Source organism: Oncorhynchus gorbuscha, linkage group LG10 (genome assembly GCF_021184085.1).
Source record: "Oncorhynchus gorbuscha isolate QuinsamMale2020 ecotype Even-year linkage group LG10, OgorEven_v1.0, whole genome shotgun sequence".
Classification (NCBI taxonomy): Eukaryota; Metazoa; Chordata; class Actinopteri; order Salmoniformes; family Salmonidae; genus Oncorhynchus; species Oncorhynchus gorbuscha.
This window is the reverse complement of record NC_060182.1, coordinates 17,479,275-17,503,996: the sequence shown is the minus strand read 5'-3', so window position 1 is coordinate 17,503,996 and position 24,722 is coordinate 17,479,275. Positions and strand designations below refer to the sequence as shown.

Here is a 24,722-nt window from a genome sequence, read left to right as displayed (position 1 = left end):
AGCAGGATGTTAACAGCAGAATTATAGCAGCAGGATGTTAACAGCAGAATTATAGCAGCAGGATGTTAACAGCAGAATTATAGCAGCAGGATGTTAACAGCAGAATTATAGCAGCAGGATGTTAACAGCAGAATTATAGCAGCAGGATGTTAACAGCAGAATTATAGCAGCAGGATGTTAACAGCAGAATTATAGCAGCAGGATGATAACAGCAGAATTATAGCAGCAGGATGTTAACCGCATAATTATATCAGCAGAATTATAGCAGCAGGATGATAACAGCAGAATTATAGCAGCAGGATTATAGCAGCAGGATGTTAACAGCAGGATTATGGCAGCAGGATTTTAACAGCAGAATTATAGCAGCAGGATGATAACAGCAGAATTATAGCAGCAGGATGTTAACAGCAGAATTATAGCAGCAGGATGTTAACAGCAGAATTATATCAGCAGAATTATAGCAGCAGGATGTTAACAGCATAATTATATCAGCAGAATTATAGCAGCAGGATGATAACAGCAGAATTATAGCAGCAGGATTATAGCAGCAGGATGTTAACAGCAGGATTATGGCAGCAGGATGTTAACAGCAGAATTATAGCAGCAGGATGTTAACAGCAGAATTATAGCAGTAGGATGTTAACAGCAGAATTATAGCAGCAGGATGTTAACAGCAGAATTATAGCAGCAGGATGATAACAGAAGAATTATAGCAGCAGGATGTTAACAGCAGAATTATAGCAGCAGGATGATAAGAGCAGGATTATGGCAGCAGGATGTTAACAGCAGAATTATATCAGCAGAATTATAGCAGCAGGATGTTAACAGCATAATTATATCAGCAGAATTATAGCAGCAGGATGATAACAGCAGAATTATAGCAGCAGGATTATAGCAGCAGGATGTTAACAGCAGGATTATGGCAGCAGGATGTTAACAGCAGAATTATAGCAGCAGGATGTTAACAGCAGAATTATAGCAGTAGGATGTTAACAGCAGAATTATAGCAGCAGGATGTTAACAGCAGAATTATAGCAGCAGGATGTTAACCGCATAATTATATCAGCAGAATTATAGCAGCAGGATGATAACAGCAGAATTATAGCAGCAGGATTATAGCAGCAGGATGTTAACAGCAGGATTATGGCAGCAGGATGTTAACAGCAGAATTATAGCAGCAGGATGATAACAGCAGAATTATAGCAGCAGGATGTTAACAGCAGAATTATAGCAGCAGGATGTTAACAGCAGAATTATATCAGCAGAATTATAGCAGCAGGATGTTAACAGCATAATTATATCAGCAGAATTATAGCAGCAGGATGATAACAGCAGAATTATAGCAGCAGGATTATAGCAGCAGGATGTTAACAGCAGGATTATGGCAGCAGGATGTTAACAGCAGAATTATAGCAGCAGGATGTTAACAGCAGAATTATAGCAGTAGGATGTTAACAGCAGAATTATAGCAGCAGGATGTTAACAGCAGAATTATAGCAGCAGGATGATAACAGAAGAATTATAGCAGCAGGATGTTAACAGCAGAATTATAGCAGCAGGATGATAAGAGCAGGATTATGGCAGCAGGATGTTAACAGCAGAATTATAGCAGCAGGATGTTAACAGCAGAATTATAGCAGCAGGATGTTAACAGCAGAATTATAGCAGCAGGATGTTAACAGCAGAATTATAGCAGCAGAATTATAGCAGCAGGATGACAACAGCAGGATTATAGCAGCAGGATTATAGCAGCAGGACGCCAACAGCAGGATTATAGCAGCAGGATTATAGCAGCAGGATGCTAACAGCAGAATTATAGCAGCAGGATGTTAACAGCAGAATTATAGCAGCAGGATGTTAACAGCAGAATTATAGCAGCAGAATTATAGCAGCAGGATGACAACAGCAGGATTATAGCAGCAGGATTATAGCAGCAGGACGCCAACAGCAGGATTATAGCAGCAGGATTATAGCAGCAGGATGCTAACAGCAGAATTATAGCAGCAGGATGTTAACAGCAGGATTATAGCAGCAGGATTATAGCAGCAGGACGCCAACAGCAGGATTATAGCAGCAGGATTATAGCAGCAGGATGCTAACAGAAGAATTATAGCAGCAGGATGCTAACATCAGAATTATAGCAGCAGGACGCCAACAGCAGGATTATAGCAGCAGGATTATAGCAGCAGGATGCTAACAGCAGGATTAGAGCAGAAGGATGCTAACAGCAGGATGATAACAGCAGGCTTATAGCAGCAGGATGTTAATAGCAGGATAATAGCAGCAGGATTATAGCAGCAGGATGTTAATAGCAGGATAATAGCAGCAGGGTGTTAATAGCAGGATAATAGCAGCAGGATGCTAATAGCAGGATAATAGCAGCAGGATGCTAATAGCAGGATAATGATAGTAACAGGTTGTTAGCAGCAGGATGAAAACAGAGGTCATCCACTACCTCAAAGAGTTATGGCTAGAAGTGTATTTTGTACATTAAAATACCGAAACAAACCAAATCTCACAAGTGTTGCTAGCCCCCACCCGTTCTCTTTCCCCCTTTCCTGTTCTGGCTCTGATTCCCAGTGCTGTGGAGAACCAGGGGTGGGACAGGGTAACAACTTATCACACGAGTCTGACTCATTTATAAGCAGCTGTTTATGGGCAATAAAGGCAGGAATGTATAAACCACTGCACACTGAGAACACTCTGGGCATCCATCAGTCAACTGGTGTGTTAGTTACCATTGGTCCAGCCAGAGGAAATTAAACATTAACTAAACATTCACAGGAGGGTCAGAGAAAACAGAGCTTAAACATTAACTGACCAGTCACATGAAGGCCAGAGGAAGAGAGCAGTGCATAAAACATAACGAGGGCCAGGACAATTACCTGACCATGTGACCTGACCAGGGAAAGCTGTGGCAACCTGTTCTAAACGACAACAAGGGACCAGAGGTATCCCTGACCATGTGACCTGACCAGGGAAAGCTGTGGCAACCTGTTCTAAATGACAACAAGGGCCCAGAGGTATCCCTGACCATGTGACCTGACCAGGGAATGCTGTGGCAACCTGTTCTAAACGACAACAAGGGCCCAGAGGTATCCCTGACCATGTGACCTGACCAGGGAAAGCTGTGGCAACCTGTTCTAAATGACAACAAGGGCCCAGAGGTATCCCTGACCATGTGACCTGACCAGGGAAAGCTGTGGCAACCTGTTCTAAACGACAAAAAGGGCCCAGAGGTATCCCTGACCATGTGACCTGACTAGGGAAAGCTGTGGCAACCTGTTCTAAACGACAACAAGGGCCCAGAGGTATCCCTGACCATGTGACCTGACCAGGGAAAGCTGTGGCAACCTGTTCTAAACGACAACAAGGGCCCAGAGGTATCCCTGACCATGTGACCTGACCAGGGAAAGCTGTGGTAACCTGTTCTAAATGACAACAAGGGCCCAGAGGTATCCCTAACCATGTGACCTGACCAGGGAAAGCTGTGGCAACCTGTTCTAAACGACAAAAAGGGCCCAGAGGTATCCCTGACCATGTGACCTGACCAGGGAAAGCTGTGGCAACCTGTTCTAAACGACAACAAGGGCCCAGAGGTATCCCTGACCATGTGACCTGACCAGGGAAAGCTGTGGTAACCTGTTCTAAACGACAACAAGGGCCCAGAGGTATCCCTGGGCAGGTGACCTGACCAGGGAAAGCTGTGGCAACCTGTTCTAAACGACAACAAGGGCCCAGAGGTATCCCTGACCATGTGACCTGACCAGGGAAAGCTGTGGCAACCTGTTCTAAACGACAACAAGGGCCCAGAGGTATCCCTGACCATGTGACCTGACCAGGGAAAGCTGTGGCAACCTGTTCTAAACGACAACAAGGGCCCAGAGGTATCCCTGACCATGTGACCTGACCAGGGAAAGCTGTGGCAACCTGTTCTAAACGACAACAAGGGCCCAGAGGTATCCCTGACCATGTGACCTGACCAGGGAAAGCTGTGGCAACCTGTTCTAAACGACAACAAGGGCCCAGAGGTATCCCTGGGCAGGTGACCTGACCAGGGAAAGCTGTGGCAACCTGTTCTAAACGACAACAAGGGCCCAGAGGTATCCCTGACCATGTGACCTGACCAGGGAAAGCTGTGGCAACCTGTTCTAAACGACAACAAGGGCCCAGAGGTATCCCTGTGCAGGTGACCTGACCAGGGAAAGCTGTGGCAACCTGTTCTAAACGACAACAAGGGCCCAGAGGTATCCCTAACCATGTGACCTGACCAGGGAAAGCTGTGGCAACCTATTCTAAACGACAACAAGGGCCCAGAGGTATCCCTGACCATGTGACCTGACCAGGGAAAGTTGTGGCAACCTGTTCTAAACGACAACAAGGGCCCAGAGGTATCCCTGACCATGTGACCTGACCAGGGAAAGCTGTGGCAACCTGTTCTAAACGACAACAAGGGCCCAGAGGTATCCCTGACCATGTGACCTGACCAGGGAAAGCTGTGGCAACCTGTTCTAAACGACAACAAGGGCCCAGAGGTATCCCTGACCATGTGACCTGACCAGGGAAAGCTGTGGCAACCTGTTCTAAACGACAACAAGGGCCCAGAGGTATCCCTGACCATGTGACCTGACCAGGGAAAGCTGTGGCAACCTGTTCTAAACGACAACAAGTGCCCAGAGGTATCCCTGACCATGTGACCTGACCAGGGAAAGCTGTGGCAACCTGTTCTAAACGACAACAAGTGCCCAGAGGTATCCCTGACCATGTGACCTGACCAGGGAAAGCTGTGGCAACCTGTTCTAAACGACAACAAGGGCCCAGAGGTATCCCTGACCATGTGACCTGACCAGGGAAAGCTGTGGCAACCTGTTCCTGACCAGGGAAAGCTGTGGCAACCTGTTCTAACAACAAGGGCCCAGAGGTATCCCTGACCATGTGACCTGACCAGGGAAAGCTGTGGCAACCTGTTCTAAACGACAACAAGGGCCCAGAGGTATCCCTGACCATGTGACCTGACCAGGGAAAGCTGTGGCAACCTGTTCTAAACGACAACAAGGGCCCAGAGGTATCCCTGACCATGTGACCTGACCAGGGAAAGCTGTGGCAACCTGTTCTAAATGACAACAAGGGCCCAGAGGTATCCCTAACCATGTGACCTGACCAGGGAAAGCTGTGGCAACCTGTTCTAAACGACAAAAAGGGCCCAGAGGTATCCCTGACCATGTGACCTGACCAGGGAAAGCTGTGGCAACCTGTTCTAAACGACAACAAGGGCCCAGAGGTATCCCTGACCATGTGACCTGACCAGGGAAAGCTGTGGTAACCTGTTCTAAACGACAACAAGGGCCCAGAGGTATCCCCTGACCAGGGAAAGCTGACCTGACCAGGGAAAGCTGTGGCAACCTGTTCTAAACGACAACAAGGGCCCAGAGGTATCCCTGACCATGTGACCTGACCAGGGAAAGCTGTGGCAACCTGTTCTAAACGACAACAAGGGCCCAGAGGTATCCCTGACCATGTGACCTGACCAGGGAAAGCTGTGGCAACCTGTTCTAAACGACAACAAGGGCCCAGAGGTATCCCTGACCATGTGACCTGACCAGGGAAAGCTGTGGCAACCTGTTCTAAACGACAACAAGGGCCCAGAGGTATCCCTGACCATGTGACCTGACCAGGGAAAGCTGTGGCAACCTGTTCTAAACGACAACAAGGGCCCAGAGGTATCCCTGGGCAGGTGACCTGACCAGGGAAAGCTGTGGCAACCTGTTCTAAACGACAACAAGGGCCCAGAGGTATCCCTGACCATGTGACCTGACCAGGGAAAGCTGTGGCAACCTGTTCTAAACGACAACAAGGGCCAGAGGTATCCCTGACCATGTGACCTGACCAGGGAAAGCTGTGGCAACCTGTTCTAAACGACAACAAGGGCCCAGAGGTATCCCTGACCATGTGACCTGACCAGGGAAAGCTGTGGCAACCTGTTCTAAACGACAACAAGGGCCCAGAGGTATCCCTGACCATGTGACCTGACCAGGGAAAGCTGTGGCAACCTGTTCTAAACGACAACAAGGGCCCAGAGGTATCCCTGACCATGTGACCTGACCAGGGAAAGCTGTGGCAACCTGTTCTAAACGACAACAACCTGACCAGGGCCCAGAGGTATCCCTGACCATGTGACCTGACCAGGGAAAGCTGTGGCAACCTGTTCTAAACGACAACAAGGGCCCAGAGGTATCCCTGACCATGTGACCTGACCAGGGAAAGCTGTGGCAACCTGTTCTAAACGACAACAAGTGCCCAGAGGTATCCCTGACCATGTGACCTGACCAGGGAAAGCTGTGGCAACCTGTTCTAAACGACAACAAGTGCCCAGAGGTATCCCTGACCATGTGACCTGCCCAGAGGTATCCCTGACCATGTGACCTGACCAGGGAAAGCTGTGGCAACCTGTTCTAAACGACAACAAGGGCCCAGAGGTATCCCTGACCATGTGACCTGACCAGGGAAAGCTGTGGCAACCTGTTCTAAACGACAACAAGGGCCCAGAGGTATCCCTGGGCAGGTGACGTGCTACACACAGAATTAAAAAAAAAACACTTTGGTTGAAGCATTTTGCCTCAAATAAAGGTTCAAAAAATCATGCTGATGTGGCCGGTGACACTTTGCTTCTCAAAAGTCAAATATCTTGAAAACATGAGTACTGACATGCAAAACCATTTGGAAACGTATCAACAGTGGACTAATGAAACAAGAAAGACCAAAAGGTAGTTGAGTGGATTTTGCCTTTAAGCAACAAACATCCTCATTAGTATTCACCGCTTATTGTGGTCTACATTATATTTCCATATTATCTTAGATTCAAATTGGATGCGACCGAATGGGGGAGGTAGGGACAAACAGCCTCATTGTCATGACACACACACCATCTTTACCAAACACACACACATCTATGGGGGAACTATTTTCCCCTCTTCTTTCCTATGGTGCCAAATCTGTCTTGCAAAATTAGCCCTTCCACTCTGCCAAACAGCAGTCTGACTTCACCCATTTTGAATGTTAAATAGTTTCTGTGCATCTGTGAGTTCTATCTATTCCCGGTGTCGTTTCATGTTTTCATGTGTATCTGAGCTATTGCTGTTCAAGCAGGCAGAAATTTGGCCGGTATGATGTAGCACCGTGATAAAGTTGCTGTCACTACATTAAACATATCATACATGTCAGGTTTAAACACTGGTCGCTGTCATAACGCGGGAGGTTGTCTTCTCCTGAATGAGCCTTGAGAAACATGCAATTTAACAGAGGGTCCACCACATTTCTCCTATTTGTTTTCCTCTTTAGCCCAGGGTGCATTGCATGGGGCTGTTGCATGGCCGTTGTGAATGTCAGACTCCACTCTGCAAAGCACATCGATCTGCAGGTTGAACATGGTGAGATTGTTGACTCCTAAATTGATAGTACAGTTTGTTTGTCACGGCTGGCTGAAGGACTGGGCCAAGGTGCAGCATGGTAAGTTCTGTCACGGCTGGCTGAAGGACTGGACCAAGGTGCAGCATGGTAAGTTCTGTCACGGCTGGCTGAAGGACTGGGCCAAGGTGCAGCATGGTAAGTTCTGTCACGGCTGGCTGAAGGACTGGACCAAGGTGCAGCATGGTAAGTTCTGTCACGGCTGGCTGAAGGACTGGACCAAGGTGCAGCATGGTAAGTTCTGTCACGGCTGGCTGAAGGACTGGGCCAAGGTGCAGCATGGTAAGTTCTGTCACGGCTGGCTGAAGGACTGGGCCAAGGTGCAGCATGGTAAGTTCTGTCACGGCTGGCTGAAGGACTGGGCCAAGGTGCAGCATGGTAAGTTCTGTCACGGCTGGCTGAAGGACTGGACCAAGGTGCAGCATGGTAAGTTCTGTCACGGCTGGCTGAAGGACTGGGCCAAGGTGCAGCATGGTAAGTTCTGTCACGGCTGGCTGAAGGACTGGGCCAAGGTGCAGCATGGTAAGTTCTGTCACGGCTGGCTGAAGGACTGGACCAAGGTGCAGCATGGTAAGTTCTGTCACGGCTGGCTGAAGGACTGGGCCAAGGTGCAGCATGGTAAGTTCTGTCACGGCTGGCTGAAGGACTGGACCAAGGTGCAGCATGGTAAGTTCTGTCACGGCTGGCTGAAGGACTGGACCAAGGTGCAGCATGGTAAGTTCTGTCACGGCTGGCTGAAGGACTGGACCAAGGTGCAGCATGGTAAGTTCTGTCACGGCTGGCTGAAGGACTGGACCAAGGTGCAGCATGGTAAGCGTACATTTTCTCTTTATTAAAAATGACACCGACAAAACAAAGAACAAAACCAAACCGTTAAGCTTTGGGCTAAACAGGTGGGGGAAAAGGGTACCTAAGTATGGTTCTCAATCAGAGACAACGATAGACAGCTGTCCCTGATTGAGAACCACACCAGGCCAAGACATAGAAATACAAAACATAGAAAAAAGGACATAGAATGCCCACCCTAGTCACACTCTGGCCTAACCAACATAGAGAATAAAAAGCCTCTCTATGGCCAGGGCGTGACATTGTTTAAGGAAATGTACAGCTAACTAGCCACTTCACATGCTAATATTAACTTTGGAATTATTGTGTGTAGCTTCCTAGCTAGCTAGCCAGAATGCCAATAGAGAGAGCATTGTGAATTTTGAAGTCGACTTGAGCTGCAACAGATTTCCACAACTATATTACTGTTATTTAACACTGTAAATTATAGGAATTTGTGGTTTTGAGTAGATTTTTCTTTTAATGAGGAGCAGGCTCACACACACACACACACATGACGGCTAAAACATTCACTGTACATAGCTGAATATTATTATATAATATTATATTATTATTATGGGGCGGCAGGGTAGCCTAGTGGTTAGAGCGTTTGACTAGTAACCGGAAGGTTGCAAGTTCAAATCCCCAAGCTGACAAGGTACAAATATGTCGTCCAGCCCCTGAACAGGCAGTTAACCCACTGTTCCTAGGCCATCATTGAAAATAAGAATTTGTTCTTAACTGACTTGCCTAGATAAATAAAGGTTAAAAAGAAGAAATAAAAATATTAACAGCTAAAACATTCACTGTACATAGCTGAATATTAACAGGAAAATGTCATATTCAGGGGATGTCTAAATCTGCTAGACTCTCATTGGTCAGGCCTGAGACTCTGTCATATTAGACAAGGCATAGTTTTCCAAGTATATCTTGTAGTTTTAACAAAGTCATTATGATCTACTTAATTGGATTGGAATTAGATTCCAAAGTTTACAGATAGCTTGAATTTGTACTCATGTCAATTATTACTAGCTTGGACAGCTTGTTAGTATGTCTGGATGGGTTACTGACTGACAGAGGGAATAGATGTTGTTGAGACTTGCCGTAGCTTCACTTGTGGTCAACGACTTTATAACGTTATTAGTAATGCTTATGAATTATGATGATTAACATGTTAGAAAACAGTCAAAGCAACAACGAGGTGAGAGAACAACATGAAAAGGTTCAGCAGGACTGTTTCAGACATCTATTTATTTGACTAGGTAAGTCAGTTAAGGACACATTCTTAATGACAGCCTACCCCAGCCAAACCTGGACGACGCGGGGACAATTGTGCGACACCTAATGGGACTCCCAATCACAGCCGGTTGTGATACAGCATGGATTCGAACCATGGTATCCTAGTGACACCTCAAGCACTGACACGCAGTGCCTTAGACAGGCTGCGCCACTCGGGAGCCCATGAGAGCTGTGCTGAAACAAAGCCCACACACAGTGACTGTCCGTGGTCAATGCATGGTCAGTCTAGTGGTCACTCACTCTGTTTGTTGCTCTCTGGGCCTGTAGCTGTGGTCCTGGCAGCCTCCTGGGGGTGGGCCTGTTTGGGGGGACGACCTCTTGAAGCCCCCCCTGATGACAGCTTCCCCAGCCGGGGGCTACTGGGGGTCTCCATGCTTGGGGGGAGGCACACAAAGAAAAGGAGGTTAATATAGAGGTACAGTGATGAGAGTTATGTCCCAGCCAGACACATCCTTGGTCATCTGTAGTTGACTAGTTGTACACACTCTGTAATCAGTGTCATAGTTATGATATTAAGGTTCATAAACCTTGTAGTCAATATTAGATACACAACAAATGTAATGAACATAAATCATTTTCCTTGATAAAAGTACTGTCTTTTTTGGAAATTCTCTCTCAACAAACAGTAAAATGACTTTCCCAGCCCTGATAGTGGTATTTCAGGTTCTCCAGACTGAAGCAAAGCCATCGTATACAGTGTACTGAGAGCATGACCTTCCATGATTCATTAAAACATCTATACTTTCACTTCCGTATCAACTGAACTCCATGGTCAACCACTTAGAGTGGAGGGAGTACAGCAACACGGGGGCAATGTGCCATCATGGAAAGAGAGAGAGAGAGAGAGAGAGAGAGAGAGAGAGAGAGAGAGAGAGAGAGAGAGAGAGAGAGAGAGAGAGAGAGAGAGGTGCTGAATACAAGGGCACACACTGTAACATAGATATAAGATGTTTGAAAGGATATTGACAATGTAGACAAATTAGATCTTGAGAGAGAGAGAGACAGACAGACAGACAGACAGACAGACAGACAGACAGACAGACAGACAGACAGACAGACAGACAGACAGACTACAGAGAGCTTTTGCACATTTACATAGTTAATTGTACATTTGCATAGTTAATTGGTTAATTACAGCATTTTAATCAATTTCTTCATTTCCTGCACTAATGTGTTATCATGTACACACTGTTTCATGTTTCTTTTCTCTTAGTATGCCTCTATTTCGGAAAGAAAATAACTTTTCCTTGACAGAATAATTATTCTCCTTTTGACTGTGCATTTTAGGCAGTTCTTACTTTCGCGGCTAGAGGGCGATCAGACCTTTTCTGGGGGTCTTTACTCCTGAAGTTGTTGACAGTTTTTGTGCCTGCCAGTTAGCTAGCAGTTCTCAGCTATTAGCAGTTAATGGCTGGAAGTTTCTTACTTGAGATAAAAACTGATGATTGCCATTATTTTTTAGAGGCATTACTGAATTATTGAATGGAAAAAATCTAACATTAAACCAAGTAAACAATTAATTGTAATTCATGGTATACTATTTATTTAGACCGTGCGTTAAATTAGCTGAAAAGTGTGCCGTTGCCTGGCTGTTAAAAGGGACAGGCAGCTGTTTGACACTTGGCATTTAATTAAAGTTTTATGGTATATATTTACACACAAGGTTGGAATAATACTGTGAAAATGATGATAATGCCCTTTTAGTGTAAGAGCCATTTGAGATGTGGGATGGAGTTTTGGCCTTCCACGATGACATCAACATTGCGGTAACTTTATTAATAGACCAATCAGAAAGAGAGTTCCAAACACCTCTAACAATAACAGCACATGTTCTGTTTCCCACTCTACACTCAGACCACTCCCAGATAGTCCTAGCAAAATTCTTGAAGCTATTTGTTTATTTTTGACCATTTTAACTTAAAATAGTCACAGTAAGTACTTAATTGTTACCCAGAAATGATTTTATATTGAGATCAAAACAGCTGCATTGGACCTTGAAGGTTAGTGGGGTGGAGCACAGCTTCATGTCTGGTCAGTATAACTAAGTTTACTTGTACAGTTCGATATTAAACTGATTATGGCAGTAGGATGAGTACTCTGTATATTTTATTGAGCGTAAGGTAAAAGACAAACCTGGTTTTCTGAGCAATCTTTTGAATGATTAGGACATGTAAACAGCTATTGCAGCGTCCCAATGGTCTATTTGTTCTGTGCATAAGTCAGCAAGCCTTTTTTTATTTAACTAGGCAAGTCAGTTAAGAACAAATTCTCATGGGGTGGCAGGGTAGCCTGGTGGTTAGAGTGTTGGACTAGTAACCAGGCAAGTTCAAACCCCTGAGCTGACAAGGTACAAATCTGTTGTTCTACCCCTGAACAGGCAGTTACCCCACTGTTCCTAGGCCCTCAATGGATATTTTATTTATTTTATTTTACTAGGCAAGTCAGTTAAGAACAAATTCTTATTTTATTATTGTCAGCTCCGGGATTTGATCTTGCAACCTTTCGGTCACTGGCTCAAGGATCTAACCACTAGGCTACCAGCCACCCCCCATCTGTGAGTTAAAAAAACAAAGCATGCATCTCAGAAAGAGCTTTGACATACACACTTTATATGTCCAAATCAAAAAGGTTTTGCAAAAAAAAAGCATGGTCACTCTGGCAGAATGTTCATTCTGATTAGTGATTTTCTGCATTTATCAAAAGTCCCATCAATAGCCTGATTTCAGATGTGTTCATGTAAACATGATTATTAGGGAAATTAAACATTTTACATGCTGTGAAAGTACAAACAAACTATTGTATTAATCTGACTCTCCACAATAATCGTATATTATTGTGTGCATGTAACTGTGCATTGCATGTTGATTCGGGCCATCTTCACTCCACAGCACACTGCCTAATGGCTGACAGTGGCTACTAGCTAATTATGCTAAGTAGGATTGATTACAGTTAGACCTACCATCATGCTTTGTCTTGGTGTAGTGTGCATACATTTATGTCATTCCCCTAATGAATTACTACAGTACACAAAGGTCACTCATTTGGGTGGCTTGTGTTATACCCTTTTAATTTCACCTTGTATGGTGGTGTGGGTGGTTTCAGAGAGATGTGTGGTGTGGGTGGTTTCAGAGATGTGTGGTGTGGGTGGTTTCAGAGAGATGTGTGGTGTGGGTGGTTTCAGAGAGATGTGTGGTGTGGGTGGTTTCAGAGAGATGTGTTGTATGTACGTTTCAAAAATGGATCATCGCAAAAAACCTCTACTTGTGAGACTGATGTGTATAATTATACTCGACATAGACGCAGACATGCCAGTCAAGTCACCCACGATACAAGTCAATATTCCACGTCCATGAGGACGTCGGGAGATCAAATCAAATCAAATGTATTTGTCACATACACATGGTTGGCAGATGTTAATGCGAGTGTAGCGAAATGCTTGTGCTTCTACTTCCGACAATGCAGTAATAACCAACGAGTAATCTAACCTAACAATTCCAAAACTACTACCTTATACACACAAGTGTAAAGGGATAAAGAATATGTACATAAAGATATATGAATGAGTGATGGTACAGAACGGCATTGGCAAGATGCAGTAGATGGTATCGAGTACAGTATATACATATGAGATGAGTAATGTAGAGTATGTAAACAAAGTGGCATAGTTTAAAGTGGCTAGTGATACATGTATTACATAAAGATGCAGTAGATGATATAGAGTACAGTATATACATATACATATGAGATGAGTAATGTAGGGTATGTAAATATTATATTAAGTAGCATTGTTTAAAGTGGCTAGTGATATATTTTCCATCAATTTCCATCAATTCCCATTATTAAAGTGGCTGGAGTTGAGTCAGTGTGTTGGCAGCAGCCACTCAATGTTAATGGTGGCTGTTTAACAGTCTGATGGCCTTGAGATAGAAGCTGTTTTTCAGTCTCTCGGTCCCAGCTTTGATGCACCTGTACTGACCTCGCCTTCTGGATGATAGCGGGGTGAACAGGCAGTGGCTCGGGTGGTTGTTGTCCTTGATGATTTTTATAGCCTTCCTGTGACATCGGGTGGCGTAGGTGTCCTGGAGGGCAGGTAGTTTGCCCCCGGTGATGCGTTGTGCAGACCTCACTACCCTTTTTATTTTTATTTTACCTTTATTTAACTAGGCAAGTCAGTTAAGAACAAACGGTTGTGGGCGGAGCAGTTGCCGTACCAGGCGGTAATACAGCCCGACAGGATGCTCTTGATTGTGCATCTGTAGAAGTTTGTGAGTGCTTTTGGTGACAAGCCTAATTTCTCCAGCCTCCTGAGGTTGAGCGGCTGTGCCTTCTTCACAACGTTGTCTGTGTGGATGGACCAATTCAGTTTGTCTGTGATGTGTACGCCGAGGAACTTAAAACTTACTACCCTCTCCACTACTGTCCCATCAATGTGGATAGGGGGGTGCTCCCTCTGCTGTTTCCTGAAGTCCACAATCATCTCCTTAGTTTTGTTGACGTTGAGTGTGAGATTGTTTTCCTAGCACCACACTCTGAAGGCCCTCACCTCCTCCCTGTAGACCGTCTCGTCGTTGTTGGTAATCAAGCCTACCACTGTAGTGTCGTACGCAAACTTGATGATTGAGTTGGAGGCGTGCATGGCCACGCAGTCGTGGGTGAACAGGGAGTACAGGAGAGGGCTCAGAACGCACCCTTGTGGGGCCCCAGTGTTGAGGATCAGCGGGGTGGAGATGTTGTTACCTACCCTCACCACCTGGGGGCGGCCCGTCAGGAAGTCCAGTACCCAGTTACACAGGGCGGGGTCGAGACCCAGGGTCTCGAGCTTGATGATGGGTTTGGAGGGTACTTTGGTGTTAAATGCTGAGCTGTAGTCGATGAACAGCATTCTCACGTAGGTATTCCTCTTCTCCAGATGGGTTAGGGCAGTGTGCAGTGTGGTTGAGATAACAGCCACTACCCCTAGTGAGCGTGGTGGACGGGGTTGGAGGATGGGTATAAGAACCTGTGTCTGATTCCAAAGGTTTCAAGTTTGAATCCAGCGACAAATATGTTGGTTTTAAACCTATCCCAAACCTTAACCCTTACCTTAATCATTCAGTTAATGTCTAAACTTAACCCATACCGTAACCATTCAGTTAATGCCTAACCTTAACCTTAAAAATTCTGAGTTAATGTCTAAACTTAACCTTAAAACTTCTTATGGCTGGGGGGCAGTATTGAGTAGCTTGGATGAATAAGGTGCCCAGAGTAAACTGCCTGCTACTCAGGTCCAGAAGCTAAGGTATACATATCATTAGTAGATTTGGATAGAAAACTCTCTGAAGTTTCTAAAACAGTTTGAATGATGTCTGTGAGTATAACAGAACTCATATGGCAGGCAAAAACCTGAGAAAGAATCCAACCAGGAAGTGGGAAATCTGAGGTTTGTAGTTTTTCAACTCTTGCCTATCCAAGATACAGTGTAAATTTGGTCCGATTGCACTTCCTAAGGCTTCCACTAGATGTCAACTGTGTTTAGAACCTTTTTTGAGGATTCTACTGTAAAGGAGGAGACAATAAGAGCTGATTGAGTAAGAGGTCTGGCAGAATGTCATGAGCTCAGTCAGGCACGCACCCGTGAGAGGTAGCTGTGTTCCATTGCATTTCTAAAGACAAAGGAATTCTCCGGTTGAAACATTATTGAAGATTTATGTTAAAAACATCCTAAAGATTGATTCTATACATCGTTTGACATGTTTCTACCAACTGTAACGGAACTTTTTGACTTTTCGTCTGGCCTGCGTGTCGTGAATATTGATTTGTGAACTAAATGCGCAAACAAAAATGAGGTATTTGGACATGAATGATGGACTTTATCAAACAAAACAAACATTTAGTGTGGAACTGGGATTCCTGGAAGTGCATTCTGATGAAGATCATCAAAGGTAAGTGAATATTTATAATGCTATTTCTGACTTCTGTTGACTCAACAACATGGCGGGTATCTGTATGGCTTGTTTTTATGTCTGAGACATAAACTCAGACATATAGTATGGTGTGCTTTTTCTGTAAAGTTTTTTGAAATCTGACACAGCGGTTGCATTAAGGAGAAGGTTATCTAAAGTTCCATGCATAACACTTGTATCTTTTATCAATGTTTATTATGAGTATTTCTGTAAATTGATGTGGCTCTCTGCAAAATCACCGGATGTTTTGGAAGCAGAACATTACTGAACATAGCGCGCCAATGTAAACTCAGATCTTTGGATATAAATATGAACTTTATCGAACAAAACACACAAGTATTGTGTAACATGAAGTCCTATGAGTGTCATCTGATGAAGATCATCAAAGGTTAGTGATTAATTTTATCTCCATTTCTGCGTTTTGTGACTCCTCTCTTTGGCTGGAAAAATGGCTGTGTTTTTCTGTGACTAGGTACTGACCTAACATAATTGTTTGGTGTGCTTTCGTCGTAAAGACTTTTTGAAATCGGACACTGTAGATGGATTAAACACTTTGAACATTGACGTTTGAGCAACATGGATGAATGTCTAATTCTGATGTGAGACTGTGAGATCTAGTTGGACATGCATGCACACACACCCTGGACCATGTGTATTACAAGGCAAGGGAGGTATATTGCTCAAACCAGGTTTTACTTCTTCCTCTGTAAAGATATGGGTAGATCCATACTACTAGAGAAGCAGGGATGAGGGTGTGATACAAGATTTGTAAAATAGGCCAGAAAGCCAGACAGACATTATGCACATTCACTGTCCTAAGATATACATACAGTATATGTCGGTGGAGGCTGCTGAGGGGTGGATAGCTCATAATAATGGCTGGAAGGGAGTCATCAGAATGGTACAAAAAACAAACATAAAAGAGGTGGTTTCCATGTGTTTGACACCATTTAATTGACTCCATTCCAGCCATATTTATGAGCCGTTCTCTACTGATACTGTATATGTACAGTGTATTGTGTCCCTATTGTAACTTGCCCTCATTGTCATGTCGATAATATTGTTGACACTAAAACAAATTCATTTTTATTGATTTTCTGATTTGCAATACAGTTTTTAATTCAACTAAATGTTATTTTATTCTATATTTTATTCTATATTCACAGTAGCTTACTATACACCCAGAGCAGTGAATGCACAATTTCCACACAGAGTCAAGGCACTGTTAGGACTGGCAGGGAGATAAGCCACACGCACACACAACACACACACACACGCACACGCACACGTACACACGTACACACGTACACACGTACACACACACACACACACACACACACACACACACACACACACACACACACACACACACACACACACACACACACACACACACACACACACACACACACACACACACACACACAGTTAAGTAATCCCACTTTATTACTGTCATACTACAACACTGTTACTACTACATTACAGCTATAGGCTATTATCCCGCTACTCTAGCAGTGTGGCATACATTTGATAGTCTACTAACCTAGTCATGACAGTTATAAATCAGTACATCATACAGCTGGCTGAAACCAAAGCAGAACCCCGGAAACAGCTGCAAAGTGAAAGAACTGAGGTATTTTGGAATTGAGCACTTACACACAAAAACACTTTGATGTTTGAAGGCTGCACAGACAAATTGCCCTATTCACCTCCGAGGTCACATAGGCTGCAACAGCAGTTTGACTTGCTTCTGTCTCCTCTACTTGAAGATGGTTACATTGCAGCAACATTGTTTGTGGACTGTTTCGATTGCTACATTGGTGCATTCGAATGCTGCTGGCTACAATGTTTACTGTGCCGTTGATTAATAATAGGGACATGGGGTTCTAGAAGGCCACACCTACCTGCAATGTCGGGAGTCACCCAACACGAGCCGCCGGGTGGCGGGGTCACCCACGTGGGGGTCAGGCGGTAGGGCTACACCTCGCGCGGTATATGCGCCTTTCCCGGTCTTACATGGCCATCACACCTGCTGTTCCAAGCGGGTCTGGTCGGGGGCTTCGATGGAGACGGACTGACAGTCGTCACGGTCGTTAGCCACGCGCCTAGTCCCCGTTTTGAATCCGAGGAAAGACGAGGGGAGATGAAGAAGATGAGGAAGAGGGAGGGGGGGGAAAGGAGATGCCAATTAAAATCCTGAAGACGTTCACCTTATTTCCAGCATCCACTTTTCCCCCTTTCGTGCATTAATATGGCAACCACGAGGCACTTCTTTAATCTCAATCGTCTCGTTGGAAAACTCAAGAAATGTGAATATCAGGAGACACGCAGGAAAGAGATAGACGTCTCCGACTCCGTGAAGAAAACATTAAAATACAAGAAGGTTTTATATAGGCAGTGAAGCAAAATGGCGACTTTAATATGAAGGAGGAGTAAAAAAAAAATCCTTGCAATGGCTGGAGCTAAAGGGAGTCACAAAAATGTGTTTAGTGCAGTAATTTTCAACAGCTGCAAGCGAGTTGGTTAGAGTAAAAGAAAATGAACCAGAGGAAAAAAGGTTTTAAAAGATTCGACCTCGGTCGCTTTCGGTGCAGTCTGCGGTTCCTTACCTCGGGATTATTTCGGGGTTTTATACGGAAATTATCTTCGCGGCCGTGTACAGTAATAGGCTACAGTAATGTGTGTTGAGTCATGCGCGTATCCACTCTTCCTTTGACAGCTGCAACTACAGTCTTCTGGCAACTTGCAAACTCTCGCGTTATTATTATTTTTATCGCGCAAATAATATTCGGGGTTTTTGCCTAATAAACCCGATTTTGTATCGATACCAAACTGACGGTTTGATGAGGCTCATCCGACGTAACGCCGTGTGGTCATGACGAAAAAGGGTTAGGATAAATTCTTAAAACCATCCTCACTAAACGTTTAAATGTTAGACTACTAAATTATCATCCGACCTTTATCGTTAATATTCAGGGAGTCATCTGCGCACAGCCTTAAATTGTCAATTGTCGTTGTGCTGTTTCGTCGATTTCATGCCAGTCCAAGGCAATGCAAATAATAGTCCACTCGTAGGCTATAGCAATCGAAACTTACATAGTGACGCTGGGGCAGAGTAGAATCGGCTATAGGCTACCTATTCTGCTCTATCAGAAACGGATCAATCGATTTAATATGGGGTGTTAAATAGGTTGTTAGATGATGTAGACTGTTATGGTTGGGCATTGCTGATCTGTCATTTTATTCCAACACAGTGAAGGCTAATGCAATGTCGAGAACCAAGGTCACTTGTTTTTAAAGTTTCTCTTATTTTGCCCACTGATGAATTATTATTATTGCTATTACTAAATCAACAAGCTTCTGCAAGAGCAGCTAAATATTCCCCATTATACTCTGATATGATATGTATAACACGTGGCCCTCACTCATGCAGCCACTGAATCATAGCCACTTACAGTGGGCTCACACAACCAGAGGAGACTCTCTCAGATGTGATTGGTGCCAGTCAGCATGACCTAATATTTTTTATAAGTGGAAATCATCAGAAACAATGACGTAAACCATGTACACTGGCTGTTCCCCTAAACCACCAGAAGAGGGCAGGGTGTACTCATTTTAGGGCCTGGCAACGTCAGAGCCCAAGCAAGGTATAGTATATCAAATGTATCCTTCCTTTCGACCACTCTGAAGTAGTTACTGATGAGACATGACTGGACAGTGAAAGCTATATGGCGGTGCCTTTGCTTTCACTTGTCCAATTACATTAGATCAGTTATGTTAGGCCTACGTCAAGCAGGGAATGATTAAGGATGCAGTTTTAATTTCTTTAATCACATTTCCTTCTCTAAAAATATATATTTATATATGAATTCCTTCTCTGTTTCTCTTTGGCTGCGTTTAGACAGGCGGCCCAATTCAGAAAATATTTTTCAAACAAATTGGTGTTTTGCGAAAGTTCTGACGTGATTGGTCAAAAGATCAATTAGTGGAAAAAAATCATATCAGAATTTGGCTGCCTGTGTGAATGCAGCCTTCCTCTCAGCTGATTGGAAATGGTTTGTAGAGGGAAAGATAACATGACCAAAACCTGCCACCTTTTCACCTGGCATTCATCCATTGCAGTTGCATTAGAGCTTTACAGTGGGGAGCTACATTCAGATTCTCTCATTTGCTCCAAGATAATTATTACAAACATTTTTCATCTACCCCTCACATGAAATGTTCATACATTAGATATCCAGTAGATGGAAGTGTTGCCTCACTACTGGGTTCTGTAAGACTGAAATGTAGTCGGCTACATTGTCATATGACCACTGGAAAACATGTGTCCTTATTGATGGCTGTCCACTGAGTAGGCCTAGTCGCCAGTTACTGAAAGTACCCTGGTACCTAGTTTTTAAATACTGTTTCAAAGTGCTGGGGTAGGATCTCGGTTTGCAGTTTGAGATAAACACATGGATGGTGTTTTCCATTAGAATATAGCAGAGGAGACAAAAAAATGACCTAATCTTTGGGGATTGAAGTGGCAAGAAAATGACCCCAGATGAGTATATTCCACAGACACATTAGGAGAAATCAGCAGGACTCAATCTCAAATAAATGGGGAGGGTTGACCCTGCTCATCAATCTTCTTCCTCTCCTACAAAATATTAGACCACAGGTTGATGGCAGTCAATAAATTCCTCTGAGCAACAGTACTATCCCAGTGTATGGAGCTACGTCCTACTGTTCCCCTGCTCTGTGTTCTAATGTAACCTAACTGAATGGTTACTGCAGGATCCTGGTTGACAGACCATGAATCCCTTACAGTGATTTACTCCTCTCTTTCTCTGCTGAGCAGGCACAAGCCTGGTTAATAGTTAATAAAACTGTCAGGTGGCCAACCTGGCAACTAGAGGGAAACTGTGTTCTACTCTGCATGTGGCGTCAAGCAATGAGGTTTCAAATGGATAATCGGTCCTTCTGTGTGACAGAGGCAGAAAGAGAAGTGAGAACGTGTTGTGGGATTAAAGAATAGCAACCATGAATTAGAAGCCACTGTTTAAGAAACACAGACCTCCAAACCTCCTTGGGCATCGCTAAGCTCATTTATATCTGAGGAGAGAGAGAGACAAATAAGAAAGGATGGAATAAGAAAGAGAGATAGGGAGAGAAAAGAACACATAAACTGAGGTTATAAACACTTAGAGTCCTTTCTCCCTAACTGCCTGCTCCACAGCTATACACACTATATCACCTCTACCTCTCCACCCATAATGAGACGTCACATAGCTGACAGGACCTGTTTACCATAGAACCATCCATATGATAAAGATTTACATGTAATTAGGCAGGGAGATGCTTGGTATCACCCAGTAATTGTCTCCCAGCAGTAAGCCAGACAGCCAGCGAGGCAGGATGGTGACAGGAGAAACTGCTTAGTATTCACTAACATGACTCAGCCAATGAGTGACAGGTGGGGGCGCAGGTGCAAGGTGCCAGACACGCTTCGTTTGGACAGGTGTGACGTCCTCCCTCCCTCTCCATCTCTGATTTTTCATTTCTCCCTCCCTCACTTCCTCTGTTTCTCATTTAAATGTTTCTGTCCATCCTGTTTTCTCCCTTTTCATCTCCATATACTCCAATCCTTTTGTATATCTCTCTATTCTATCCATTTGTCCTCTACCACTCTCTCTCCTTCTCTTTTCTGTGTAAACATCTCTCCCTAGGGCACCAGACAACAGAACGGGGGCAGAAGGAGGAATAGAGAGAGACCTCACCAGACCGTTACCAGAGAAAGGAGAAGTGAAAATATAGGAATATTAAATAATGGCCATCTAATTGTCCTATCTAATTTGTCCTAGCCAACTGCCCCGACTTTCTTCAATAATGGTCTATCTCACCATAGACAGTGTGAAGCCAGTTGCAGAGAAAGAGAAAAACAGAGAGGAAGATAGAGGGAGAGGAAGATCAAGAAAGATAAAGGGAGCGGCAGATAGAGGGAGATAAGGAGAGACAGATCTACAAAGGTAGAGAGAAACAGCCAGAGCAAGAGTGAGAGAGTTAAAATAGAGTTAAAAGAGAGAGAGTTAAACGATAGTTAGAAGCGAGAGTTAGAAGAGATATTTTTTTAAAGAGCTAAGAGAGAGAGTAAGAGGAGATAGGTTAAAAGAGAGAGAGTTAAAAGAGATGAGAGTTAAATGAGAGAGAGAGTTAAGAGAGAGTTAAAATAGAGAGTTAAAAGACTGAGTTAGAAAGAGAGTTAAAAGACAGAGTTAGAAGAGACAGAGTTCAGAGAGAGTTAAAAAGAGATCTGAGAGAGAGTAAGAAGAGAGAGTTAAAAGAGAGAGTTAAGATAGTGAGTTAAAATATAGAGTTAAGAGAGATAGTTAAAAGAAAGAGTTAGAAGAGAGTGGGAGTTAAAAGGGAGAGTTAGAAGAGAGAGTTAGAAGAGATAAGAGTTAAAATAGAGAGTTAGAAGAGATAAGAGTTAAAAGAGAGCTAAGAGAGAGAGAGAGTAAGAATAGATAGAGTTAAGAGAGAGAGTTATATGAGCGAGATAGTTAAAATAGAGAGTTAAAAGAAAGAGTTAGAAGAGAGAGTTAGACGAGATATAGTTGAGAGAGTTAAAAGAGAGAGTTAGAAGAGATAAGAGTTTTTTTTAAAGAGAGCTAAGAGAGAGTTAAATGAGATAGAGAGTTAAAAATAGAGAATAGAGAATTAAAAGAGAGAGTTAAAAGAGAGTAAGAATTAAAAGAGAGAGTTAGAAGAGATAAGAGTTAAGAGAGAGTTAGAAGAGATAAGAGTTTAAAAAATAGAGCTAAGAGAGAGAGTAAGAAGAGAGAGAGATTTTTTTTTTAAATAGAGAATTAAAAGATAGAGTTAAAAGAGATAGTTCGAAGGAGGGTTAAAAGAGAGAATTAGAAGAGGTAAGAGTTAAAAGAGAGAGTTAATAACACAACTCAGGAGTATTTACTCTCTAAGTGCCCTGTCTCTCTAGCAGAAACAACACTTTAATAACACAACTCAGGAGTATTTACTCTCTAAGTGTGTAACGGCGTTCGTCTGTTGAATGAAGAGAGTCAGACCGAAATGCAGCGTGTAGGTTACTCATGACTTTAATGAAAGTATCGCGGTACATGAAATAACTGAACTAAATACAAAAACAACAGAACGGAACGTGAAACTAATTACAGCCTATCTGGTGACTACAACACAGAGACAGGAACAAACACCCACAAAATACAAAGCGAACTCAGGCTACCTAAATACGGTTCTCACTCAGAGACAACGATAAGCACCTGACTCCAATTGAGAATCGCCTCAGGCAGCCAAGCCTATACAACACCCCTAATTAGCCGCGATCCCAAATACTACAAACCCCAATACGAAAAACAACATATATACCCATGCCACACCCTGGCCTACCCAAACATATAACAAAAACACAAAATACAATGACCAAGGCGTGACAGAACCCCCCCCTAAGGTGCGGACTCCCGGACGCACCTCAAGAGCATAGGGAGGGTCCGGGTGGGCGTCTGTCCATGGTGGCGGTTCTGGCTCGGGACGTGGACCCCACTCCATAAATGTCCTATTTCCTCCCCTTCGCGTCCTGGGATAATCCACCTTCTCCGCCGACCATGGCCTAATAGTCCTCATCCAGATCCCCACATAACTGAGGAGCAGCTCGTGACAGAGGGGCAGCTCGGGACAGAGGGGCAGCTCAGGACAGAGGGGCATCTTAGGACAGAGGGGCATCTCAGGACAGAGGGGCATCTCAGGACAGAGGGGCATCTCAGGACAGAGGGGCATCTCAGGACAGGGGAAGCCCGGGACTGAGGGGAAGCCCGGGACTGAGGGGAAGCCCGGGACTGAGGGGAAACTCAGTACTGAGATGAAGCTCAGGCAGGTAGAAGGCTCCGGTAAATCCTGGTTGTCGGGCAGATCTAGAAGAGACTGGTTGTCGGGGAGACCTGGAAGAGACTGGTTGTCTGGCGGCGCTGGGCAGACTGGGAGCACTGGGCAGACTGGGAGCACTGGCGGCGCTGGGCAGACTGGAAACACTGGGCAGACTGGGAGCACTGGCAGCGCTGGGCAGACTGGGAGCACTGGCGGAGCTGGGCAGACTGGGAGCACTGGCGGCGCTGGGCAGACTGGGAGCACTGGGCAGACTGGGAGCACTGGCGGCGCTGGGCAGACTGGGAGCACTGGCGGAGCTGGGCAGACTGGGAGCACTGGCGGAGCTGGGCAGACTGGGAGCACTGGCGGCGCTGGGCAGACTGGGAGCACTGGCGGCGCTGGGCAGACGGGAGACTCCGGCAGCGCAAGAGAGGAGAAAAGCGCTGGCTGCGCTGAACAGGCGAGGCGCACTGGAGACCTGGTGCGTGGTGCTGGAACTGGTGGTACTGGATCTAGGACACGCATAGGAAGCCTGGTGCGGGGAGCTGCTACCGGAGGACTGGTGTGTAGAGGTGGCTCTGGATAGACCGGACCGTGCAGGCGCACTGGAGCTCTTGAGCACCGAGCCTGCCCAAGCTTACCTGGCTCGATGCCCACTCTAGCCCGGCCAATAGGAAGGGCTGGTATGTGCCGCACCTGGCTCTGCACCCGCACTGGAAACACCGTGCGCTCCATAGCATAACACGGTGCCTGCCCGGTCTCTCTAGCCCAACGGTGAGCACAGGGAGTTTGTGCAGGTCTCCTACCTGGCATAACTATTCTCCCTTCTAGCCCCCCCCATATCTTTTTTGGGCTGCTTTTCCGGCTTCCAACCGCGTCGCCGTGCTGCCTCCTCATACCTGCGCCTCTCCGCTTTTCGCTTCTATTTCTTCCTTGGGACGGCGATATTCTCCAGGCTGAGCCCAAGGTCCTTTACCGTCTAATTCCTCCTCCCATGTCCAATTCTCCAAGTGGTGCAGCCTCTCCCACTGCAACTGCTCTTCACGATTAACAGGGAGAGTAGGCTCAGGTGTGACTCCTGACTCAGCCACTCTCTCTCTGCGCTTTCCCCCAATAAATATTTGGGGGTTACTTTCGTTTTGCGCTCTGCGTCGCCGTGTTTTCCTTTTCGACTCCATACGTCTATAGCCCTCTTCGCACTGCTGAAGCGAATCCCAGGCGGGCGCCTGCACTCTCTCTGGGTCGGCCGCCCACCTGTCAATTTCTTCCCACGTCGTATACTCCATTAGCTCCTGCCAGTTATCTGCGTCG

At 45.0% G+C, this 24,722-nt stretch overlaps 1 protein-coding gene across 4 annotated transcripts in view; it reads right to left on the bottom strand.

The window, feature by feature from the left end:
• The window catches only part of znf512b (zinc finger protein 512B), a 90,388-nt gene extending 71,797 nt beyond the window's left edge, over nt 1-18,591 (bottom strand). The window contains exons 1-3 of one of the 4 annotated variants that reach the window (XM_046365009.1): nt 17,741-18,590; nt 17,435-17,635; nt 9,829-9,962 (exon numbers count right to left, since the gene is read on the bottom strand). In XM_046365009.1, coding sequence (XP_046220965.1) covers nt 9,829-9,961 — 133 coding nt within the window. In that variant the 5' untranslated portion in view covers nt 9,962; nt 17,435-17,635; nt 17,741-18,590. Of the gene's footprint in view, nt 1-9,828; nt 9,963-17,434 lie in introns of all 4 variants that reach the window. The other 3 variants (XM_046365008.1, XM_046365010.1, XM_046365007.1) reach the window with 3 other exon arrangements.
• Nucleotides 18,592-24,722: the final 6,131 nt, after the last annotated feature.